The 21,032-nt window shown below is 54.9% G+C and overlaps 3 protein-coding genes across 7 annotated transcripts in view; 1 reads left to right on the forward strand and 2 right to left on the reverse strand.

The window, feature by feature from the left end:
• CLN3 (ceroid-lipofuscinosis, neuronal 3) overlaps positions 1-4,773 on the reverse strand; it is a 15,186-nt gene extending 10,413 nt beyond the window's left edge. For 2 of the 5 annotated variants that reach the window (XM_011933491.1, XM_011933488.1), the window contains exons 1-3: positions 4,184-4,553; positions 1,184-1,280; positions 436-507 (exon numbers count right to left, since the gene is read on the reverse strand). In XM_011933491.1, coding sequence (XP_011788881.1) covers positions 436-507; positions 1,184-1,227 — 116 coding nt within the window. In that variant the 5' untranslated portion in view covers positions 1,228-1,280; positions 4,184-4,553. Of the gene's footprint in view, positions 1-435; positions 508-1,183; positions 1,281-3,951; positions 4,031-4,183 lie in introns of all 5 variants that reach the window. The other 3 variants (XM_011933486.1, XM_011933487.1, XM_011933490.1) reach the window with 3 other exon arrangements.
• Positions 4,774-7,180: 2,407 nt separating this feature from the next.
• APOBR (apolipoprotein B receptor) lies at positions 7,181-11,385 on the forward strand. The gene is made up of 4 exons (XM_011933496.1): positions 7,181-7,260; positions 7,613-10,408; positions 10,493-10,761; positions 10,848-11,385. The coding sequence occupies exons 1-4, from the start codon at positions 7,204-7,206 to the stop codon at positions 10,915-10,917; spliced, it is 3,192 nt and encodes a 1,063-aa protein (XP_011788886.1). The 5' UTR covers positions 7,181-7,203; the 3' UTR covers positions 10,918-11,385.
• A 390-nt stretch (positions 11,386-11,775) lies between these two features.
• On the reverse strand, positions 11,776-19,566 carry IL27 (interleukin 27). Its single transcript, XM_011933497.1, has 5 exons — positions 19,519-19,566; positions 16,574-16,746; positions 16,391-16,489; positions 14,804-14,962; positions 11,776-12,331 (listed from the first exon to the last, which is right to left on the reverse strand). Exons 1-5 carry the CDS (start codon positions 19,547-19,549, stop codon positions 12,065-12,067), a joined length of 729 nt encoding a protein of 242 aa, XP_011788887.1. The 5' UTR covers positions 19,550-19,566; the 3' UTR covers positions 11,776-12,064.
• Positions 19,567-21,032: the final 1,466 nt, after the last annotated feature.

Here is a 21,032-nt window from a genome sequence, read left to right on the forward strand (position 1 = left end):
GCCTCAGCCTCCCAAGTAGCTGGGATTACAGGCATGCACCACCACACCTGGCTAATTTTTGTATTTTTAGTACAGATAGGGTTTCACCATGTTGGCCAGGCTGGTCTTGAACTCCTGGCCTCAAGTGATCTGCCCGCCTCAGCCTCAGAAATTATATTAAGGTCTCGATTATTACATATACCCTTTTTTTTCTCTTTTTCCTTAAGATGGGGTCTCACTACACTGCCCAGGCTGGTCTCAAACTCCTAGGCTCAGGTGATCCTCCCACCTTGGTCTCCCAAAGTGCTGGGATTACAGGTGTGAGCCAATGCGCCCAGCCCAGGTCTCAACTGTTTTAATCATGACAGGCCCAGCTGGGTAGTGAAGGGCTGGGAGTGGCGTCTATAGACCCAGGGGCCCTGGGTCAGGAGAGGACCAGGTGAGAACAGTACGCACAGCCGTAGAGACAGAGTTGCAGTCAAATCGTGATGAGCTGTTGTGGGGGATGGGCGCTGGGCCTGGGTCCACCTGATGGAAGAAAACAATGTCTTTCACCCTGGAAGCAGAGGGATAGACACACAGAGCCAGCTCCCATCCCAGCTCTGCCTTCAACTGAAGGATGGCTTTGGGTCAGCAGTGACTGACCTCTCAGGACCTCAGCGTCTCTGCATGCACAATGAAGAGGGGGTTTCCATATGAGTCTCACCCTACTAGACCACAGGCCACAGATGGCCCCGTAAATGGACTTTGTTTAGATAACACATTCAAGAGCTTTCTTTTTTTTTGAGATGGAGTCTCACTCTGTTGCCCAAGTTAGGGTGCAGTGGTGTGATCTTGGCTCATTGCAACCTCTGCCTCCTGGCTTCAAGCAATTCTTCTGCCTCAGCCTCTTGAGTAGCTCAGACTATAGGTGTGTGCCACCACACCCAGCTAGTTTTTGTATTTTTAGTAGAGTTGGAGTTTCACCATGTTGGCCAGGTTGGTCTTGAACTCCCGACTTCAAGTGATCTGCCTGCCTCAGCCTCCCAAACTGCTGGGATTATGGGTGTGGGCCACTGTGCCCAGCCAGAGACTGGAAACTTTACCCCTCCTTGTGCCATCCCTTGGCCACCCCATTCCATGAGTTTTTCAAGGGGGCCCCTGTCCCACGCCCTCATCTTCCCACAGGGACTAACCATGGTGGTGGTGGTAGAGAGTCACTTACATGGCTCTGGTTTCCCGATGTCCTCTCGTGGCTAAGGATGTCATGGGCGGCACTCAGCATCACCACGTAAGAGAAGTTGTTGCAAAGGCCCAGCAGCCTGGAAGGAGGACAGGTCTCAGCTCCCTCCTGATCCTGCAGCCATCTGTAGCCTTTGTGCCAAACCTCCCCTTACCTGTGCCCCTCAATCAGCTCCCTCTTTTTTTTTTCCCTCTATCACCAGATCCCATCTTCATTCAGTGTTGGGGTCAGAAATACAGGCTCTGGTGCTTGGGCAAGATAGTGAGACCCCCGTCTCTACAAAAAATTAAAAAATTAGCCAGGTGTGGTGGCTTGAACTGTAGTCCCAGCTACTTGGGCAGCTGAGGTGGGAGGATTGCTTGAGTCCAGGAGTTAGAGGCTGCAGTGAACTGTGATCATGCCACTGCATTCCAGCCTGGGTGACAGAGCAAGACCCTGTTACAAAAATAAAAAATAAAAAGGAAGAGGCCGGGTGCGGTGGGGCTACCTTGGCCAGCACTTTGAGGGGCCAAGGTAGGCAGATCACCTGAGGTTGGGAGTTCGAGACCAGCCTGACCAACATGGAGAAACCCCATCTCTACTAAAAAATACGAAATTAGCCGGGAGAAGTGGCACATGCCTGTAATCCTAGCTACTCGGGAGGCTGCGGCAGGAGAACCACTTGAACCCGAAAGGCAGAGTTTGCGGTGAGCCGAGATTGCGCCATTGCACTCCAGTCTGGGTTACAAGAGCGAGACTCCATCTCAAAAAAAAAAAAAAGAAAAGAAAAAGAAAAAAAAAAGGAAGAAATAGGGGCTTTGGGATCACAGAGTTGGATTCACTTCCAGCCTCCCAGGCCTCTCCCAGAAGGTCTCCATGACCACTCTCTCCTCTGAGCTCCCACTGTGACTCAGTTCCTGGGGCACTTCTCATCCTCTGATGCACTGCAGTACAGTAAAAAAAAAAAAAAAAAAAAAATCCTGGGGAAGCCGGGCGCGGTGGCTCACACCTGTAATCCCAGCACTTTGGGAGGCTGAGGCGAGTAGATCACTTGAGGCCAGGAGTTCGAGACCATCCTGGCCAACCTGACAAAATCCCGTCTCTACTGGAAATACAAAAATCAGTTGGGCGTGGTGGCTCACACCTGTAATCCCAGCTACTTCGGAGGGTGAGGCACAAGAATTGCCTGAATTGGGAGGCGGAGGTTGCAGTAAGTAAGCCAAGATCCTGCTTTTTTGAGACTCTGTCTCAAAAAAAAAAAGAAAAAAAAAAAATCCTGGGGCTCGAAACCAAAAGGACTGTGTTCAAGCCCCAAGTCTGCTGTTTAGTAGTCTTAGTCTACTCATGTGCAAAACAGGGATACAAATTCATCTCCTGACTATCCCCCCAACAGAATGCTATAGGGATCAAAATAAGATAAGATCAAAGGCCTTTAGGATTCAGGAAGGGTTTTGTTTGTTTATCCTCATCTCCCAGATTTGCACTCAGTGATGGGAGGGAATCTGGGTCTGGTGCCAGAGATTTCATTAGGGGCCTTTTCACAAGACTTTGAAGTAGAACTACAATACTACTCTTCCCATTTGACTGTAGAGGAACCAGGGTCAGAGAGGTTAAGTGACTCTTCCAAACAGTACATGGGAAGCCACTTCCAACCCAATCCAAAAGTGGGTGGAGGATCCAAGTCCTCAATGTTTAGGTTAATGCTAGAAGTATTTCCGGAGGCTTGGTATTTGAATGATTTTAGAAGGTATATGGATGACCTTTTAAAAAGTTTCAGTGCGGGGCACGGTGGCTCACGCCTGTAATCCCAGCACTGTGGGAGGTGGAGGCAAGCGGATCACCTAAGGTCAGGAGTTCCACACCAGCCTGACCAGCATGGTGAAATCCTATCTCTACTAAAAATACAAAAAATTAGCTGTGTCTAGTGACGCGTGCCTGTAATCCCAGCTATTCAGGGGGCTGAGACAGGAGAATCGCTTGAACCTGGGAGGCGGAGGTTTTGGTGAGCCGAGATCGTGCCCCTGCTCTCTAGCCTCGGTGACAGAGTGAGACTATGTCTCAAAAATAAAATCAAATTAAAAAAGGGTTCAGGCCCGGCATGGTGGCTCATGCTTGCAATCTCAGCACTTTGGAAGGTTGAGGTAGGAGGATCACTTGAGGCCAGGAGTTTGAGACCAGCCCAGGTCCCATAGTGAGACCCCATCTCTATAAAAAAATTAAAAAATTAGCCAGGTGCGGTGGTGCACGCCTGTAGTCACAGCTACCTGGAGGCTGAGGTGGGAGGATCACTTGAGCCCAGGAGTTCCAGGCTACAGTGAGCTGTGATTGCATCACTGCATTCCAACCTGGGCAACAGAGCAAGACCCTGTCTCAAAAAGAAAAAGAATAAGATAAAATAAATTAAAAAAATAAAAGTTTTAGTAGTGATGCATTTATTTAAACGTTCATTAGGAAAATGCTGGTTTTCCATGTGGAGTCGTGATTTAAAGTTTTCTTTTAAAAAATATGTGCATTAAAAAACTTTAAGGCTGAATTGGTTGGAGGAAAAATGTAAATAATCCTACAGATGCTATGAGGATCTGGCGAAATCCGGAAGGTGATAAGGAGTGAAATTTGGAAATTTTACATGCTGCCCCCGGGCAAACCAGTGGATTCAGTAAATATTTGTGGGTTCAGCTCCTTTGCGCAGCTTAACTCTTTCTTCCTCCTTTCCTCCTGTCACTTCCTTCTTCCCACGCCATTGTCACTTGCTGAACTCTCAGGCCACTCACCAGAAGCCCACCGCGTTCTTCCAATGCGCGCCCTGATGGTCCAACAGAGGGAGCCGTGGCTCCGGGACGGTCTCCTCACCTGGGAGAGCGAGAAGAGGGCATGACCCCCACCCACTCTCAGGCGCACGACGGCCCCAAGAGTGTCCTCCCGGGGCGGAGTCAGCTCTCACTCCCCTCAGGTGGGCTGCGAGCCAGAGGTGGTCGCTCCAAGAGGGTGGGCCGGATTACTCACCCTCGGAATCCGAAAGGCGCCGCCGCGAGCCCGCACAGCCTCCCATCGCATCAAGTTCAGGTCCCCCAAGGGTCCAGGGTCATAGAGTGTCCAAAGGGGGCTCCCACGGGAGGGATGAGGGTCTGCGACAGGCGACAAGGATCAACGCCCGATTGCCGGTCCCAGCTCCGGCTTGTCTGGGGCACTCGCGCCCCGCAATCCATCAGGGAAGCTGGGGGCTCCATCTCGAGCGCCCTACGACCCACTACGCCCCACCCATCGTACTCTGCCCCCGCCCCGTCTACAGCAGGGACCCTGCGGCCTGTACCTTTAAGAGCAGCGGAACGTTCTGCACTATGCAGAGGCCGGCTGTCGGATCACGTGACAGTACCCGCGTGTTCCCCCATCACGTGCTCAGAGGTGTTCCCTACTTCCGGGTCCTTTCTATCTTCGCTTTGGGCCTTCTCGGCTTCGGAGCGTGAGAAAGGGAGGGGCCGGAGAACCCTGGAACCGCAGGTTTTAAACTGGAGCGGGTGGGAGCAGCAAGCGGAGCCATGACCTTAGATCTGTGGCGCCCAGGACCGAGACGGTATCCTGCCAGGACCAGTTATGGCTGTGGGAGGCTTTAGTTCCTTTCCTTCAGCACTCACTTGCCAGAAACAAATATGGACGTGCTTACTCCTCCCTTTTTGTTTTTGTTTTTGTTTTTTTGAGGCAGGAGTGTTTCTGGTTTCGAACAAAGACGACCAGCTTCAGGTCATTCTTATCCCCATCTCTTGACTTTACAAATTGTTTTAGAGACCTAAATAAACATAACACCCATCTAAGGGGATTTCATTAATTATCTATTGGCAGTATCCAAGATGTTAAGAGATCCCTATTTCCAAATTATCCTAGAACCAAAAAATGTCACAGCAGTTCAACCCCTGGTGTTACAGATGAGAAAACCAAGGTACAAATATATATATAACCATATATATGTATAATATATATACATATAAAACAAAAATTAGCCGGGCATGGTGGCACATGCCTGTAGTCACAGGTACTTTGGAGGCTGAGGTGGGAGGATCACTTGTGCCTAGGAGGTGAAGCTACAGTGAGCTATGATCATGCCACTTGCACTCCAGCCTGGGCGACAGAGTGAGATCCTCTCTCAAAAAAAGAAAAAGTAAAAAAGAAAAGAAGATATATATATGTGTGTGTGTGTGTGTGTGTGTGTGTGTGAAAAATTGGAAAATTGTTGACGATCATACAATGTTATACCTAAAGGTGACCTTAGAGACCTGTATGGTGATAAGAAATAGAGCACCAGAGGGCCACTGGGTTGGCTCCAGGCTGCTGCAGGATTCCTGCCTCCATCAAAGGTGGTGCTTAGACCAGATTTCTTTTTTTTTTTTTTTGACAGAGTTTTGCTCTGTTGCCCAGGCTGGAGTGCAGCGGCAGGATCTTGGTTTGCTGCAACATTGACCTCCCAGGCTCAGGCGATCCTCCCACCTCAGCCTCCTGAGTAGCTGGGACAGCAGGTGCACACCACCATGCCCAGCTGATTTTTGTATTTTTTGTAGAGACGGGATTTTGCCACGTTGCCCAGGCTGGCCTCAAACTCCTGAGCTCAAGCAATCCACCTGCCTTGGCTTCCCAAAGTGCTGGGACTACAGGCGTGAGCCACTGCACCTGGCCAGACTAAATGTTTTTAAGGCCTAAGATTCCGATGCTGTGATTTCATCCAATTGCCTTAATTGGAATAGGAAAGTGGGGCTGGGGAGGGGGGAAGGAGGGTATGGGGAAGAGAAGTAGAGCAAGGTCACTTTATGTAGTTCCAAATAAGGAATCATACTCTTACCTTCCTCTAGGTGGAAAGCGGCATCCTGCATTCTCTTCTTGTCCTTGGCCTCATCTCTGCTATGGGCTGTGCCACCTCTATCCGCTCTTTCTCACCACCAGGCCTTCAGAATGCTGTCTGAAATGTGCCCTCTGGTCTGGGCGTGGTGGCTCACATCCGTCATCCCAGCACTTTGGGAGGCCAAGGTGGGCAGATCACCTGAGGTCAGGAGTTCAAGACCAGCCTGGCCAAATGGCAAAACCCTGTCTGTACTAAAGATACAAAAATTAGCCGGGCATGGTGGCACGCACTTGTAATCCCAGCTACTCGGGAGGCTGAGGCAGGAGAATCACTTGAACCAGGGAGGCGGAGGTTGCAGTGAGCCAAGATCTCGACACTATATTCCAGCCTGGGCGACAGAGTGAGACTGTCTCAAAAAAACAAAAAGAAAAAGAAAAAAAGAAAAGAAAAGAAATGTGCCCCCTCTAGTGTGCCTCCCAGGTCACTCAACTGATGGAAAATGGAATCCTACTACCGTGCAGGGCTCTAGAAATTCAGCAGCGTTTCATACATGGCATCTGCCATCAAGAAAGTCACAGGAAGGTGGGAGGAAGATACAGATAGCCACAATATAAAGTTTAGCCAAGTTCTCTTTTGCAAGGCTAATCATAGATGAGGGGATGCACCCTAGAGCCACCAATCCAGCCCCTTCCGCCTCTGGCGGAAGCATTAATGACACTGAAATGTGTCAGAGCTCCCACCAGCCCCCTCTTCACTGCTACTCTTTCTTCCCAGGCAAAACGGGAACCACAAACCCCAGCTTCCTCTTGCAGAGTGGCTGTGGCTTGTAGGGGAGACGGAAATGGCTGAGGTGCGCATACAAGACCTGAGTCACTTGAGCTGCTATTGCCACATGTCCCCTCCCTCTCCCCCTCCCCAGTTCTAAGGTCTCCTGCTCCCACTTTGACTTTTCTGGCCTGTCCCTTACCCTTTATTTGCAAATGTGCACCTGAGTCCCCTGTGTGATGTACACCCATTTCCCGGGCTGCAGTGGGGGCTGCTGTGGGCATCAGGGGCCGTGGGCAGGGCCTGGGGTGGGGACACATCAGGGAGACACAGGGGAAGAGGAAGTGCCTTCGGTCCTCGGGAAGATTGGCTTGTCTTTGTGGGTGGGGACGGTCATTATCAGCTTTCTGGACACACAGACACAGACAGGATGGACTTCCTCCGGCTACACCTCCCTGGGCTGCACCAGGCCTTGAGGGGGGCACTGGTGAGAGGGGCAGACAGCTGCCAGAGACTTGCACCCCATTCCCTGGGGCCTCACCTCCGGGCACCTCCCCTGGGGCCTCACCTTTCCCCTCCTCCTTCTGATCTCCTCAGACTAGAGATTGCTTTCTCAGGATCAGGCAGACTCCTGGCCTAATCTTTCTGAATTTTAGGCCCCACCTCCACCCATGCGTCCTCATACCCCTAATCGATGCCCTTTCTGGCTCTTTCTGCAAATCCTCTTCTCCTCTCAGATCTCAGTACCCTGTTCCTTAACCTGGGCTCCTCCAGCCAGGACCCCCAGGGAAAGGACTGGGATTCCCCTTAATGCCTCTCCCCTCCCTCTTTTTTCCTAGGATTCCCTCGGCACCTTTGTCTCCTACCTCTTGGGAGATGCAGTCCCCACTGTAGAGCGGGAGGCACAGGAGGCTGAAGAACTGGGGGCGCTGGCCGTGGGAAGGACAGGGAAGATTGTAGAGGAGGAAGCCCAGGAGGCCCTGGAGGGCCTTAGAGGCAGCCAAAACGAGGGGGCTGGAGGGCTGAGAGGGCCTGGAGAGGACAGAAGACCTGAAGCGGGGAGCTCAGCTGTGGAACAGACCTGGGGCTGGGGAGATGGCAGCTCCCATGGGTCCCAAGCAGAGAGGCAGGACAGTGGGGCTGGTGAGACAGCCAAGGCTGCCAGGTGCCAGGAGCCAAGTGCCCCCTTGGAGGCCAGAAAGAAATCCAAGGCAGGGTCTGGGGCTTGCCAAGAGAGGAGTGGCCAAGCCCAGGAGAGGCAGGAGCCCGACGAGCAGGAAGTGAACAGAGAGGAGAGGCTGAGAATCTGGGAACAGGAGGAGGAGGAGGAAGAGGTCAGGGCAAGAGAGCCAGGGATGGCCAGAGGGGCGGAGTCAGAGGGGACCTGGCACAGGGAGCCAGAGGGGAAGGCTGGTGCTGGTGGGCCAAAGGTGGCAGGGGACAACCGGGAGACGGAGCAGGGGTTCAGGAAGGCAGATACAGGGGATACTGAGGAGCCTGGGGCCGAAGGGGCTGGGAAAGGAGAAGAGGTGGTGGTGGTAGAGAAGGCCTGTGAAAGCACTAGGGCATGGGGGACGCGGGGCCCAGGGGCAGTGCCTGAGGACTGGGGAATCTTAGGCAGAGAGGAGGCCAGAACAACCCCAGGCAGGGAAGAGGCCAGGACAATTTTAGATGGGGAGGAAGCCAGGACAATCTCAGGTGAGGAGGAGGCCGAGACAGCCTCAGGCAGGGAGGAGGCTGGGACAGCCCCGGCCAGGGAGGAGGAGGCCGGGACAGCCTCAGGAGGGGATGAGGCCTGGACAACCTCAGGCAAAGAGGAGGCTGACCTCCTGGGAGTCAGACAGACAGAATATGGAGCAGTCCTAGGAGAAAGGCTCCTAGAGGCTACTGGAAAAGTCTGGGTCCTAGAGGAGGAGGGGGATGAGGAGAGAGAGGCTGAGGTGAGCCCTTTCCCCAAACAGGTCCAGGTCCTGGGCACTGAGAGAACAGAAGAGGCTGCTGAGAGCCAGACAGCAGGGAGGGAGGCTGTGGGAGGCCAGGAGGCAGGGGAGAGCTTTGAGGGTCAGGTGGACCTGTGTGGGAAGGAGGCTGAGATGAGGTGGGACTTGGAGATCAGGGCTGACCGGGCCAGGTTGGAGGAGCTGGTACAGGCAGAGGAGGCCCAGGAGGAGAGAGGGAGCGGCAGGGATCCAGCGGCTGAGCTGCCCTCAGATGGAGAGGCTGAAGGCGCTGCCGACTTGGAGGTGACTTCAGAGGCCAGGCCTGAGGAGGAGCTCACAGGGGAGGAGAGCGAGGCGGCCCAGACTAGCTGCGGCCCACGGGGGCTGGAATGGGGTGGCCTCACACACAGAGTCACCAAAGGTCAGGGACCTGAGCTGATGGGAGGCGCCCAGACCCCAAGTAAGCAACCCGAGGAAAGGGAGGCAGGTGAGGTGGAGCTCCAGAGAGTTCTGGCCTGGAGCAAAGAGGAGCAGGAGAGGAGCCTGGAGGCAGGTCCCAGGCACATGGAGTCTGTAAAGCCGGAGGCCTCCGAGGCCTTCCCAGGAGCCTGGGAAAACCGCACGAGAAGGGACATGGAGAGAGGAAATACCCAGGAGGATGCGGCCGATGGCGAGCAGTGGGAGGAGGAGGCTGTGGGAGGCCAGACCCCGGTGGCTGAGGCTGAAGGAGACCGAGAGTCTGAACTATCAGAAGTCCCAGAAGCAGGCGGGGAGGGGCTGCTGACAACCCAGGACACGGGATGTGGAATTGAGGAGGGAGAGCCATCTGTCTCAGAGAACCAGGATCTGGATGGAAGCACGGGAGCAGATGCAGGGCCTGGCCTGTCACTGGGAGAGGCCTATGCCAGAGAAACCAAGGATGGGGAGGCGGAGGCTGACAGCACACCCAGGAGAGGCTGGAGGCTGCAGGCGGTGGCTGTGGGCCTCCAGGACCCTGAGGATGCACAGGCTGGCACTGTAGCTGCTGAGGTTATGGGGGGTGAGGTGGACCCAGACGTCAGCGCTGCTGGTGCTGGTGAAGCTTTGGAAGGGGCGCTTGGGCAAGGCTGGGACTTGAAAGAAAGGGAAGAGACAGCAGCAGGAGAGCATGCAGGTGGGCAGGAATTTGGCCTGGAGGGCTCAGCAGAGGAAGAGGTGGCTGGCAGAGGTGGCCAAGCAGAGGCTTTTGAGGCCAGGGAGGGAGGACCTGGGGGAGGGCGGGTAGAGGCAGAGGAATCTGTAGGTGCAGAGGACAGCTGTGGGCTGGATCGCGTGGGCTCCCAGACAGCGAGGGCAGACGGGATGGGAGCCGTGGTGGAGGCTGCAGGGCTTCTAGAAGAGTGGATGCTGTTGGAAGAAAAGGCTGTCGGATGGCAGGAGAGAGAACAGAGGGAAGACAGTGAGGGGCGGCGTGGGAACCACCACTCTGAGGGAGAGGCACCAAGGCTCCTTGATGCAGAGGGTCTCATGGTGACTGGGGGCTGGAGGGCAGAGGCCAAGGAGACTGAGCCAGAAAGCCTGGAAGACGTCAGGGGCCAGGAGGAGTGGTCAACACACCAGACCCCTACAGAAGCTGCGCCAGGGTCAGTCGGGGAAGCCGAGACAGCTAAGGCCACAGGCAGTGCCAGAGGAGGTGCTGCCAGCAGCTGGAGTGAGGTGAGGGCTCTTAGTGGGGTCTGGGGGGGAATGAGTGGAATCCCAAAGCCAGTCCCATGGTCCTCTGTGCTCCCTTTCCTGCAGGCCCCGCTCCCTGGGTCCCTCCTAGACGTCTCTGTCCCGAGGAGCCGCGTGCACCTCTCAAGAAGCTCCTCACAACGTCGCTCCCGGCCCTCTTTTCGTCGGACTCCAATCCTGGAGCAGCAGGAGGAGCCCCCAGCCCCCAATCCTCCTGAGGAGGAACTGTCGGCCCCTGAGCAGAGACCCCTCCAGCCGGAGGACCCCCCAGAGCCAAACCCTCTGAGGCATGATGGGACCCCGGTGCCAGCCAGGAGAAGGCCCCTGGGACATGGGTAGGCACAGGGCAACTCGGTTGGGGTGGGGAAGAGACCGTGGGCACCTGGGAACCCGCTCTCATGGGCCTGACTTCCGCCTTCAGGTTTGACCTCATGCACCCTGGCATGATGCAGGAGCTGCAAGCCCGTCTGGGCCGGCCTAAGCCCCAGTGACTGAAACCCGGCGCTCTGGGAGCCAGGCCCTGAGTGGGGGCCAGAAGGCTTGCTCCGACGCCGCTGAGCCCTGCTCCCTCTGCCACTGTGGACACATCCTCTCCACCCTCTGGGCCCCAGCGTCTTGATGTATCACTCATGGAGCAGGCAAAACCAGATGTCTGGGAAGACCCTAAGACTTAAGGAGTCTGATTCTCCAACACAGGCTGGTGTACCACCTACTCCACTGAGACCGCTTCTCAGGGTGCCTGCCCTGGTTCCTCTCCAGCCTGAGTCAGCTATCTGGACTGCACGGAGGCTGGGCACGGGGGCTCATGCCTGTCACCCCAGAGCTTTGGGAGGCCAAGGTGGGAGGAGCGCTTGAGACCAGGAGTTCGAGACCAGCCTGGGCAACATAGCAAGACCCCCATCTTTTAAAAGCAAAATAAAAAAATAAAGACTGCAAGGAAGACTGAGAGGGAACAACGACCATTCTCCTTACAGGCCTCCCTCTCTGACTTCTGCTTCCCAGCCCAACTCCCTGCACCAAGACCCTCAGAACTGAGCAGGGGTAACACAAACCTCTGGAGTCGCATCCAGGTCAAAGGAAGGTGGTTAGGAGGGCTTAAGGAGCACTGCTCAGAATCAAAGACGAGCTGTCTTGAGCTTCCAAAACAGTAGCTCGGCCTCAGGATGCCACTGGTTACTATGGCAACTGCCTGGCTGAGCAGGAAATAGTAGGGCAAGATGGGCCAGGGACCCCAAAAATGTAGGAGCAGAGAGGGGTTCAGGATGGCTAGAGGTTGCTGACTCCGTTCCAGGCTGCCCTGCCCTCTGGGTGTCAGCAGCCCTTCCCTGAAGATAAGCGGAGGCCAGGGGTGGATGAGAGTGCTTTATTGGGCACCCAGCATGGGGGCTCAGCCCGAGGAGGACCAGCAGGCTCCGAAACAATAAATAAACCATCATCTCTCTAACAATAAATAAATATCCAAGAAATAAATAGCTGGCAAGGACCAGAGGGGCTTTCAGTTACTGGGTAGGGCCTGGGGCAGGGGGCTGGAAGAGCCCTCCCTTGTCCAACGCTGATGATGCGGAGGCTGCCCTGATGCCAAGACTCCAGTCCTAAAGTACTAAAGGGTGAGGGGCAGGGGGCTAAGAAGCCACCCAATCAGGGCTGGGGGCCCAGTGTTGGGAACCCCAAGGGCCAGACTGAGTGCCCGGCCTTGGACAGCAGCAGCAAGTCCCGCACGGCCCGAGATAAGATGAGCTCCAAGGAGTGCAGCAGGCGGTACGTGGAGAGGAGTTGGGGCCAGGACACCTGGGCCGGCCCCTGTGAGGCACTGCCCAGTGCCCCTGGGAGCAGCCCCTTCCTCTCCTCCTCCTCCTCCTCTTCCTCCTCCTCCTCCTCCGGGAGGTGGAATCCTGCAGCCAGCACCTGTGAGGAGAGGCCATGGGTTAGGGAGGGGCCAGGCTGAGAACCTGAGCGAATCCTCATTCCCTATTTGTGCCCAGCGCCTCCTAATGACATCAGTGACCACAAGGTCATGATTTCCCCGGACATTCCCTACTTGATTTTCCATGATGTCACCCGCTAACGCGTCTCACCTCATCTTTCAGTTCGAGAAAATGGAAGTCAAGGAGCAAGAGGATGCTCACAGAGCTAGATCACCCCAAGGACTGCCCCGAGGGGTGGGTTCAGGAAGTTTCTGCTGTTAAGGTTGCTCTTGGGTTGGGTCAGCAACAGGCAGAGGGTGACACAGCTCAGATTTCCTGCTGCTTGCCCTTCCTTTCTCTCTCTCTCTCTCTCTCTCTCTCTGTCTTCCTTTCTTGGAGTCCTGCTCTGTTGCCCAGGCTGGAATGCAGTGGGGCGATCACCGCTCACTGCAACCTCTGTCTCCTCAGTTTAAGCAATTCTTTCCTACCTCAGCCTCCCGAGTCGTTGGGATTACAGGTGCCCACCACCACGCCTGGCTAATTTTTGTATTTTTAGTAGAGATGGGGTTTTACCCTGTTGGCCAGGCTGGTCTTAAGCTCCTGACCTCAAATAATCCACCTGCCTTGGCCTCCCAAAGTGCTGGGATTCCAGGCGTGAGCCACCACGCCCGGCTCTGCTGCTTGCATTTTCTATTCTCATTTCATTAAGTGTAAAATTCTGATTTCCCTTTGAAAGGTTCTGGAAGATCTGGGTGACATCAGAGAATCACAGGGAGAAGGGAAACAGGAGGCAGATGCTGTGCTGGGCGCTCAGGACAAACCCCGAGTGACTTCACAGCCCAGTGGCCTCCTGTTCAAGGTGGAGCCCCAGGAGAATGCCAAGATTGAGGGGCAGCACCAGGGCCTGGTGTGGCTGCATGCGCCCGCGCACACACACGCGCACACTCACACACATACTCATTCTCACAACGCAGTCACAGTCATTCCCATACAGTCACATTCAAACAAAACACATTCATGGCTGGGCACAGTGGCTCACGCCTGTAATCCCAGCACTTTGGGAGGCCGAGGCGGGCAGAGCACGAAGTCAGGAGTTCGAGACCAGCCTGGCCAACATGGTAAAACTAAAAATACAAAAAAATTAGCCAGGCATGGTGGTGCATGCCTATAATCCTAGCTACTTAGGAGGCTGAGGCAGGAGAATTGCTTGGACCAGGGAGGCAGAAGTTACAGTGAGCTGAGCGTGCCACTGCACTCCAGCCTGGGTGACAGAGTGAGACTCAGTCTCAGAAAAAAAAAAAAATTCGTTCACGTACCCACACAGTCACATCACACTCATCCTCACACACTGACACACCTATACCCAAACTCTCACCCACAAACCTCACTTTGACACAACACTCACATTTACACACCCACCCACACACTCACACACTCTCACACTCACAGACCCACACACTCATACACTCTTACACTCAGAGACCCACACACTCACATACTCTTACACTCACAGACCCACACACTCACACACTCTCACACTCATGGACCCACACACACAGTCACGCTCACACTCATACAGACCCCCCCACACTCGCAGTCACACCCACACTCACACTCACAGAACCACACACTCACACACTCACCGTCACACACTCACATACAGACCCACATACACACTCACACTCATACAGACCCACACACACAGTCATGCTGACACTCATACAGACCCACACACAGTCACACCCATGCTCACACTCACAGACCCACACACTCACACACTCTCACAGTCATGGACCCACACACTCACACACAGTCACGCCCACACACTCTCACACTCACAGACCCACACACAGTCACACACACACTAATGGACCCACATACGCAGTCACAGTCACATTCATACAGACCCACATACACACTCACACCCATATACTCTCACAGTCACATACACTCACACAGACCTACACACTCACACACTCACACTCATGGACCCACACACACACAGTCATGCTCACTCATACAGACCTCACACAGTCACACCCACACACTCTTACACTCACAGACCCACACACTCACAGTCACGCTCACACTCATACAGACCCCCACACACAGTCACACCCACACACTCTCACACTCACAGACCCACACACTCACACACTCTCACAGTCACACACACTCACGGACCCACACACACAGTCATGCTCACACTCATACAGACCCACACACACTGTCACACCCACACTCTCACAGTCACACACACACTCTCACACTCACAGACCCACACACTCACACTCTTACAGTCACACTGTCACACTCTTGGACCCACACAGTCACACTCACAGTCTCACACTCATGGACCCACACACTCACAGTTATGCTCACACTCTCACACTCACACACACTCAGAGCATGGGATCACTGGATGAGCCAGCGAGTCTTCTTTCCCACGTGGTCTGGGGTGGCCGGGCTTTACCTGGAAGCGCAGGTGCCGCTGCAGATCGCGGAGGTCCAGCCTCATGGCCCACAGCTGCATCCTCTCCGCGTCGGTCCAGCGGCCCTGGGTCCCCAGCCCTCCCAGCAGGGCACGGAAGGGCTGAAGCGTGGTGGAGAGGAAGCAGAGACGCTCCAGGTCCTGAAGGGAAGGCAGATGGTCAGGAAAGGCCCACAGGCCAAGGATGGCCATGTCACACCCACCCCCTCCCTATCCGGGTCTCCTTCCCATTCCACACTCCAGCCTCCAGTTTATCCCCATAGCTCTTCCCCACCTCAGCCCAGCTCCGTCCCCATTTCTTCCATCTCCACTGTCTGGGACATTTGCCCCATCTCCTTTTCCAGCCTCCCTTTCACTCCCATGCCCATGATCTTCTCTAACCCGCCCCTCTCAGTCCCTGAAGCACTCTCCTTCTGCAGCCCTGTTCCCTTCTCTCCTTCACGACCCCATCATACCTCCTGCCTATGCATTTCCATCCCATCTTCAGCCCCATTCCCATGCCTAACCCCAACTCCATCCTTCCTCCATGTGCCCAGACTCACTCTTTCAATTTTTCCATCCCATCTCCAACCTCATTCCCAACCCCATCCATTCCATTCCCTACCAGCAACTCCCATCCCTTCTCCATCCCCTGCTTAATGTTCACCCTCATCTCCAACCTTCTCATCTCTAGCTATCCGCATTCTCACCCCCAGTGCCACCTCCACCCACCCTCCATGCTGCTGTGATCTCTCTCCAGTCTCATGCCAGTCCCATGCCTGCCGCGTTCCACGACCAGCTCCACTCCTACCTCTTCCCAACCCCACTTCCTTATTCCGGCTTCATCTTTATTGTTTGTTTGTTTGTTTGTTTTGAGATGGAGTCTTGCTCTGTTGCCCAGGCTGGAGTGCAGTGGTGCGATCTCGTCTCACTGCAACCTGTGCCTCCTGGGTTCAAGCAATTCTCCTGCTTCAGCCTCCCGAGTAGCTGGGATTTCAGGCACACACCACCATACCCGGCTAATTTGGTATTTTTAGTAGAGACAGGGTTTCTCCATGTTGGTCAGGCTGGTCTTGAACTCCTGATCTCAGGTGATCCGCCCTCCTCGGGCTCCCAAAGTGCTGGGATTACAGGCATGAAGCACCACGCCTGGCAGTTTATTTATTTTTCTGAGACAGGGTCTCCCTCTGTCCTCCATCCTGGAGTCCAGGATTATAACTCACTGCAGCCTCCAACTCCTGAGCCCAAGCAATCCTCCCATGTCAGCCTCCTGAGTAGCTGGGACCAAAGGTGTATACCACCATACCTGGCTAACTCTTAAATTCTTTTGTAGGGACAAAGTCTCGCTATGTTGCCCAGGCTAGTCTTGAACTCCTGGCCTCATGCAGTCCTTCCACCTTGGCCTCCCAAAGTGCTGGGTTTATAGGTGTAAGTCACCGTGCCTGTCTTTCATCTTTATGTCCAATGACATATTCAACATGATCCAGGTTCTATCCCCAATGCATCTCCGGCTCAATCTCCAGCCTCATCTTTCACCCTGGCCCCAGTCTATCACAAGCTTCCCGCCCCATTCCACCAGCCCTCACTCACAGAGAGGCGGCGCCAGGCCTGGAAGGTCAGGGAAACATCAGGGAGCTGCTCTCCCAGGGGCAGGAGGTCCAGGTTCACTCCTGGCAGGTGAGATTCCGCCTGGGGGGCAAGGTCTGTTAGTGGGGGCCAGAAGGGATTGGGGGTCTGCCCGTCCCCAGCACCAGCTGCATTGCGGGGACTTACAAAGCGGTGGGCCTGGCCCCGAACCTCGGAGAGCAGCTTCCTGGCGAGATGCAGGCTGACTGTGAACTCCCTCTGCAGCTTCTGCACGCTCAGCTGGGGCCTCCCTGGGGGCCTTGGGAATCCCCAGACACCAGCTTGAACCAGGAGCAAAGGAAGCAGCAACAGGCTGAGCCCTGGAGAGATGGGGAGAGGGTGGGCGAGACAGGGAGAGAGCTTGAGAACTCGGGAGAAGGAAGGGAACATGCCTTTTCTGAGCCTGTGCTAGCTGTGAGCATGGTGCAGGCACTGTCACCATCATCATTCCTCTGCCTCCTCAAAACCACAGTGGAGGCCAGGTGCGGTGACTCATGCCTGTAATCCCAACAATTTGGGAGGCCGAGGCGGGCGGATCACCTGAGCCAGGGGTTCAAGACCAGCCTGGCCAACATGGCGAAACCCTGTCTCTACTAAATATACAAAAATTAGTCAGGCGTGGTGGTGCATGCCTGTAATCCCAGCTACTCAGGAGGTTGAGGCAGGAGAATCGCTTGAACCCGGGAAGCAGAGGCTACAGTGAGCTGATATAACACCAGTGTACTCCAGCCTGGGCGACAGAGCCAGACTCCGTCTCAAAAAAACAAACCAAACCAAAACCAAACCAAACCCCACGATGCAGCCAGCATGGTCCCCATATGGCATCTCTGTATAGAGTGCCCACTTTTGCAAAAAGACCAGAAGCCTGATCCTGGTTTTTTTTTTTTTTTTTTCTTTTGAAACAGAGTTCTGTTCTACCACCCAGGCTGGAGTATAGTGATTTGATCACAGCTCACTGTAGCCTTGAACTCCTGGGCTCAAGTGATCCTTTTGCCTCAGCTTCCCGAGCAACTGGGACCAAAGGGATACACCACTGTGCCTAACTGTTTCTATTTTTTTGTAGAGACAGGGTCTCACTACATTGCCCAGGCTGGTCTTGAACTCCTGGCCTCAAGAGATCCTCCCGCCTCAGCCTCCCAAACTACTGGGATCACAGGCATGAGTCACTGTGCCGGGACAGAGGCTGGATTTTGACCCCCATAAACTCCCTTGGCCAAATGCCTTTTTCAGTGAGCAACCTGCACAACCACATGTGGCAGCCTCAGTGCTATTGTTCTCCCCATTTTGCAGATGAGGCTCAGTGAGGTTGACTTGCCCAAGGTCAAATAGCCAGAAGGTGGGAAGCCATGACTGGATTCCAGATTTTTCCAAATGCAAGGCCCATGGGTTTTCCCCAGAGAATGCAGAGGGAGGCAGCCACCTGCCCCAGGAGTGGGCACACCATGTTCTGCCAAGGATTCTTTGGGCTCAGTCAAGCGGCTCTAATGGCTTGAACTGGCCATGAGGTCCCCAGGGATGGGCTAGCAATGCCAGAGGCTCTATCCCAGGGAATCAAAAGGACAGGTTGGTCCAGTTTCCATCACAGCAGGTGGATCCTGGCAGGGTAACCTGCCTGGGGCGAATCCACAGTGTGGGAGCTTTTTTTTTTTTTGGTAAGACAGAGTCTCACACTGTCACCTAGACTGGAGTGCAGTGGTGCGATCTTGGCTCACTGCAACCTTCATCTCCTGGGTTAAAGCAATTCTCCTGCCTCAGCCTCCTGAGTAGCTGGAATTACAGCCATGTGCCACCATGCCGGGCTGATTTTTATTATTTTTAGTAGAGAGGGGTTTTGCCATGTTGGCCAGACTGGTCTCCAACTTCTGACCTCAGGTGATCCACCTGCCTTGGCTTCCCAAAGTGCTGGAATTACAGACATCAGCCACTGTGCCCAGCCCAGAATGGCTGATTCCGAGTGTGCTTCCTGACCTGTGTTTTCCTGGAAAGAGGGGCAGCGGATGGGTGCTCTAGGAAGAGGGCAGCATTCATCAATTTCCCCCTCAGGGAGAGGAAATCTAGCAAGCACAAGAGTTACACAATTCTCCTCGAAACACAAACCAAAACTGGCCCGAAGTCCATCCTGCTCTCCCTACTCTCCCTGCCTCTTCCCTGTCCTCTCTCAATCTCTAATCCCTGAGCTCTGCTCTTCGAAATGTCCCGATAAAGGTGAAGGGGAGCTTTTAGGGACATCTACCTCCCTCATGGACTTCTAGATGTGGTGGGCATTGCCTAACCTAAGATCTCTGGCATTCAGACTCCCTGGCTTGGGGGCCACTCGGACCCTCTGACATCCTGGAGACTTACGGCAGAGTGGGGTTCTTCCTAGCTCAATGTTGGGGACAGGGTGGGTGCCCCCAGGCCCTGGTGGATCAAGCCCAACCATAAGTGAGCTGTGCCATCTCCGACCTGAGCTCTGGAGCCCCCAGACCCCCTCCTTACCCTCTGCAGCCGATCCTGGGTCATTGGCTCTGGCCTTTGAAGGTTCTGTCTCCATCGTCCAGCCTTTGGTCCCTACCTGCCCTATGTAGCATGTTACCTTCTCCTCTGCCTACTGCTCTGGTTCTAGCCCCTGAGTTCTGCAGCCACCAGCCGCAGATTGGACCTCCTTCTAACGTCAAACTAAAGACCTTTGACCCAGTGAGGCTGCTGACATCTTGGTCCCAGCGCCCCACTTGTGCCAGCACTCGTTCTGTTCTTCCTTCAGCCGGCCTCATTCTCAGTCTTAGCCAAGCTGTTTGGCTTCTGCTTATTCACTCCAAACTCTTCATTTATCTGCCTAGACCTGGTCCTTGTCAAATTGCTGGTCCAACCCTCCCCATTCCTGCTAGCCAAGGCTTCCTTCCCATCCTCTGCCCATCCCTGGATCAAAACACCACCCCACTGCCCCAAGCCCCCCACCCAGTCACGCCAGCCTCCCTTCCCATCCAGCAGCCAGCCAAATCCTCAGTCTTGGCCAAGTTGCTGCTCTCAGCTCTCGACCCCATGCACCGGCCAAGCTCATCCATCCTCTGCCCAAACTCAACCAAGCCCCCCATCCCTGGCTTCAAACTCACGCCAGCCAAGGTTGCCTGCCGTCTGGCCCATGGCGGGGCCCGGCCTCTTTGGTCAGCCATCTCCTGGGTAGGGGGGGTCTTATACTGGGGGCTGTGCCCGGTTTCACTTTCCGTCCTGCTTGTACTTTCAGCTTTGTGTTCACTCACTCTTCCCTCTCGCCACCCCTTGCTAAAATGGGGAAATGTAATTTCCCTTCCCGGAGGGGGTGGGAGGTATGATGGGGGGTGACGGGAAGCTGGGGTTTCAGGACACCCAAGCTCCAGACCCACTGCTAAGCTCCCACGGCCAGCTCTGCCCTCAGTGCCCCATGCTTGGGTGAGCCATCCAGCCCTATTCACTGGTTGATCCCAGAGTCCCAAATCCCCTCCTGATTCTCGGCTCTGCCACCACCATCCTAGGGCCTACTGTCCTTCCAAAGATGGATGGCCAGGTAAGGGGATTGCCCACCCGAGGGGACTCGGGGTTTTGAGTCATCTGACTCTCTTATGGTTTACCAGATGGCTGAGGGAGGTGGCGCAAAGAGAGTCAGTGCTTAATGGGTGGCTGGGATGCACCCTTGCTTGGGGCCAGGCAGAGGCTCAGTGTGATGGTGGGACTGGAGCTCAGTTTGTAACTAGGATCAGGGCTGGATACAATTAGGTCCGAGGCCATATCCGGGACCAGGGTGAGGGCTTTTTCCAGGGTCAAGGGCTCTGTCTCCATCTTTAACCAGAGTCAGATATAGGATTTGAGTTCAGTCTATAATCAGGATCAGGGACTCAGTGTACAGCTGAACTCATGGCCTAGTCCCGGGCCAATGTCCTGGCTGTGTCTGTGTTTAGGGTCACAGCTATCAGTGACGTGGGGCTTTGCTTGTGGCCTGTAGGGTTGGGTCTAGAGCTTGGTCTTTGACCAAGGTGCTGACTAGGACTGGGACTCAGTAGGGGGTCCAGGCCTGGGCTGGGATGAGAGCTCAGTCAATAAGCAGGATCAGGGCTCAGCCTGTGGCCAGGCTCGGGTTGAGTGAGGTCAGGATCAGCGCTCAGCCAGGCCCAAGAATAATCTTGGTGTTTCTGCTCTGTAGAGGCCATGGTCAGGGCTGGGCCGCATGGACCACAGATCTCCCTTCCAGCACAGCCCCACCCTCAGCCCCGCCCTGGATTTCCCATCTTCAGGGAGAGGATGGGGTTTCTTGGTCTTCCCCGAGAACAACTGCTGCCACTTTCTTTTTAGGACCTGTGGGGTTTCCCTGCCGGGTCCCTGGTGTGAGATAGAAACCAGGGGGGGCTTCCCCTTCCTGCTCTCTGCCTCTTTGGCCTGCCTGGGCACTGCCCACCAGGCCACGTGGGAACAAGCGCCAGGGAAATACCAACATCTGCTGAGGGAGCAGCCCCACAGGCCACTGGAGACGGACAGGGAACTGGGGCTGTAGTCCAGACAGGTTTCCCCTGCAGCACCCCCCAGTGGTGGCAGCTCACTCCCCGGCAGCCCATGCAGCTGGGGCTCCCCACAGCGGGTCCTAGAGGCATGCCAC

Source organism: Colobus angolensis, unplaced genomic scaffold (genome assembly GCF_000951035.1).
Source record: "Colobus angolensis palliatus isolate OR3802 unplaced genomic scaffold, Cang.pa_1.0 Scaffold128, whole genome shotgun sequence".
NCBI lineage: Eukaryota > Metazoa > Chordata > Mammalia > Primates > Cercopithecidae > Colobus > Colobus angolensis.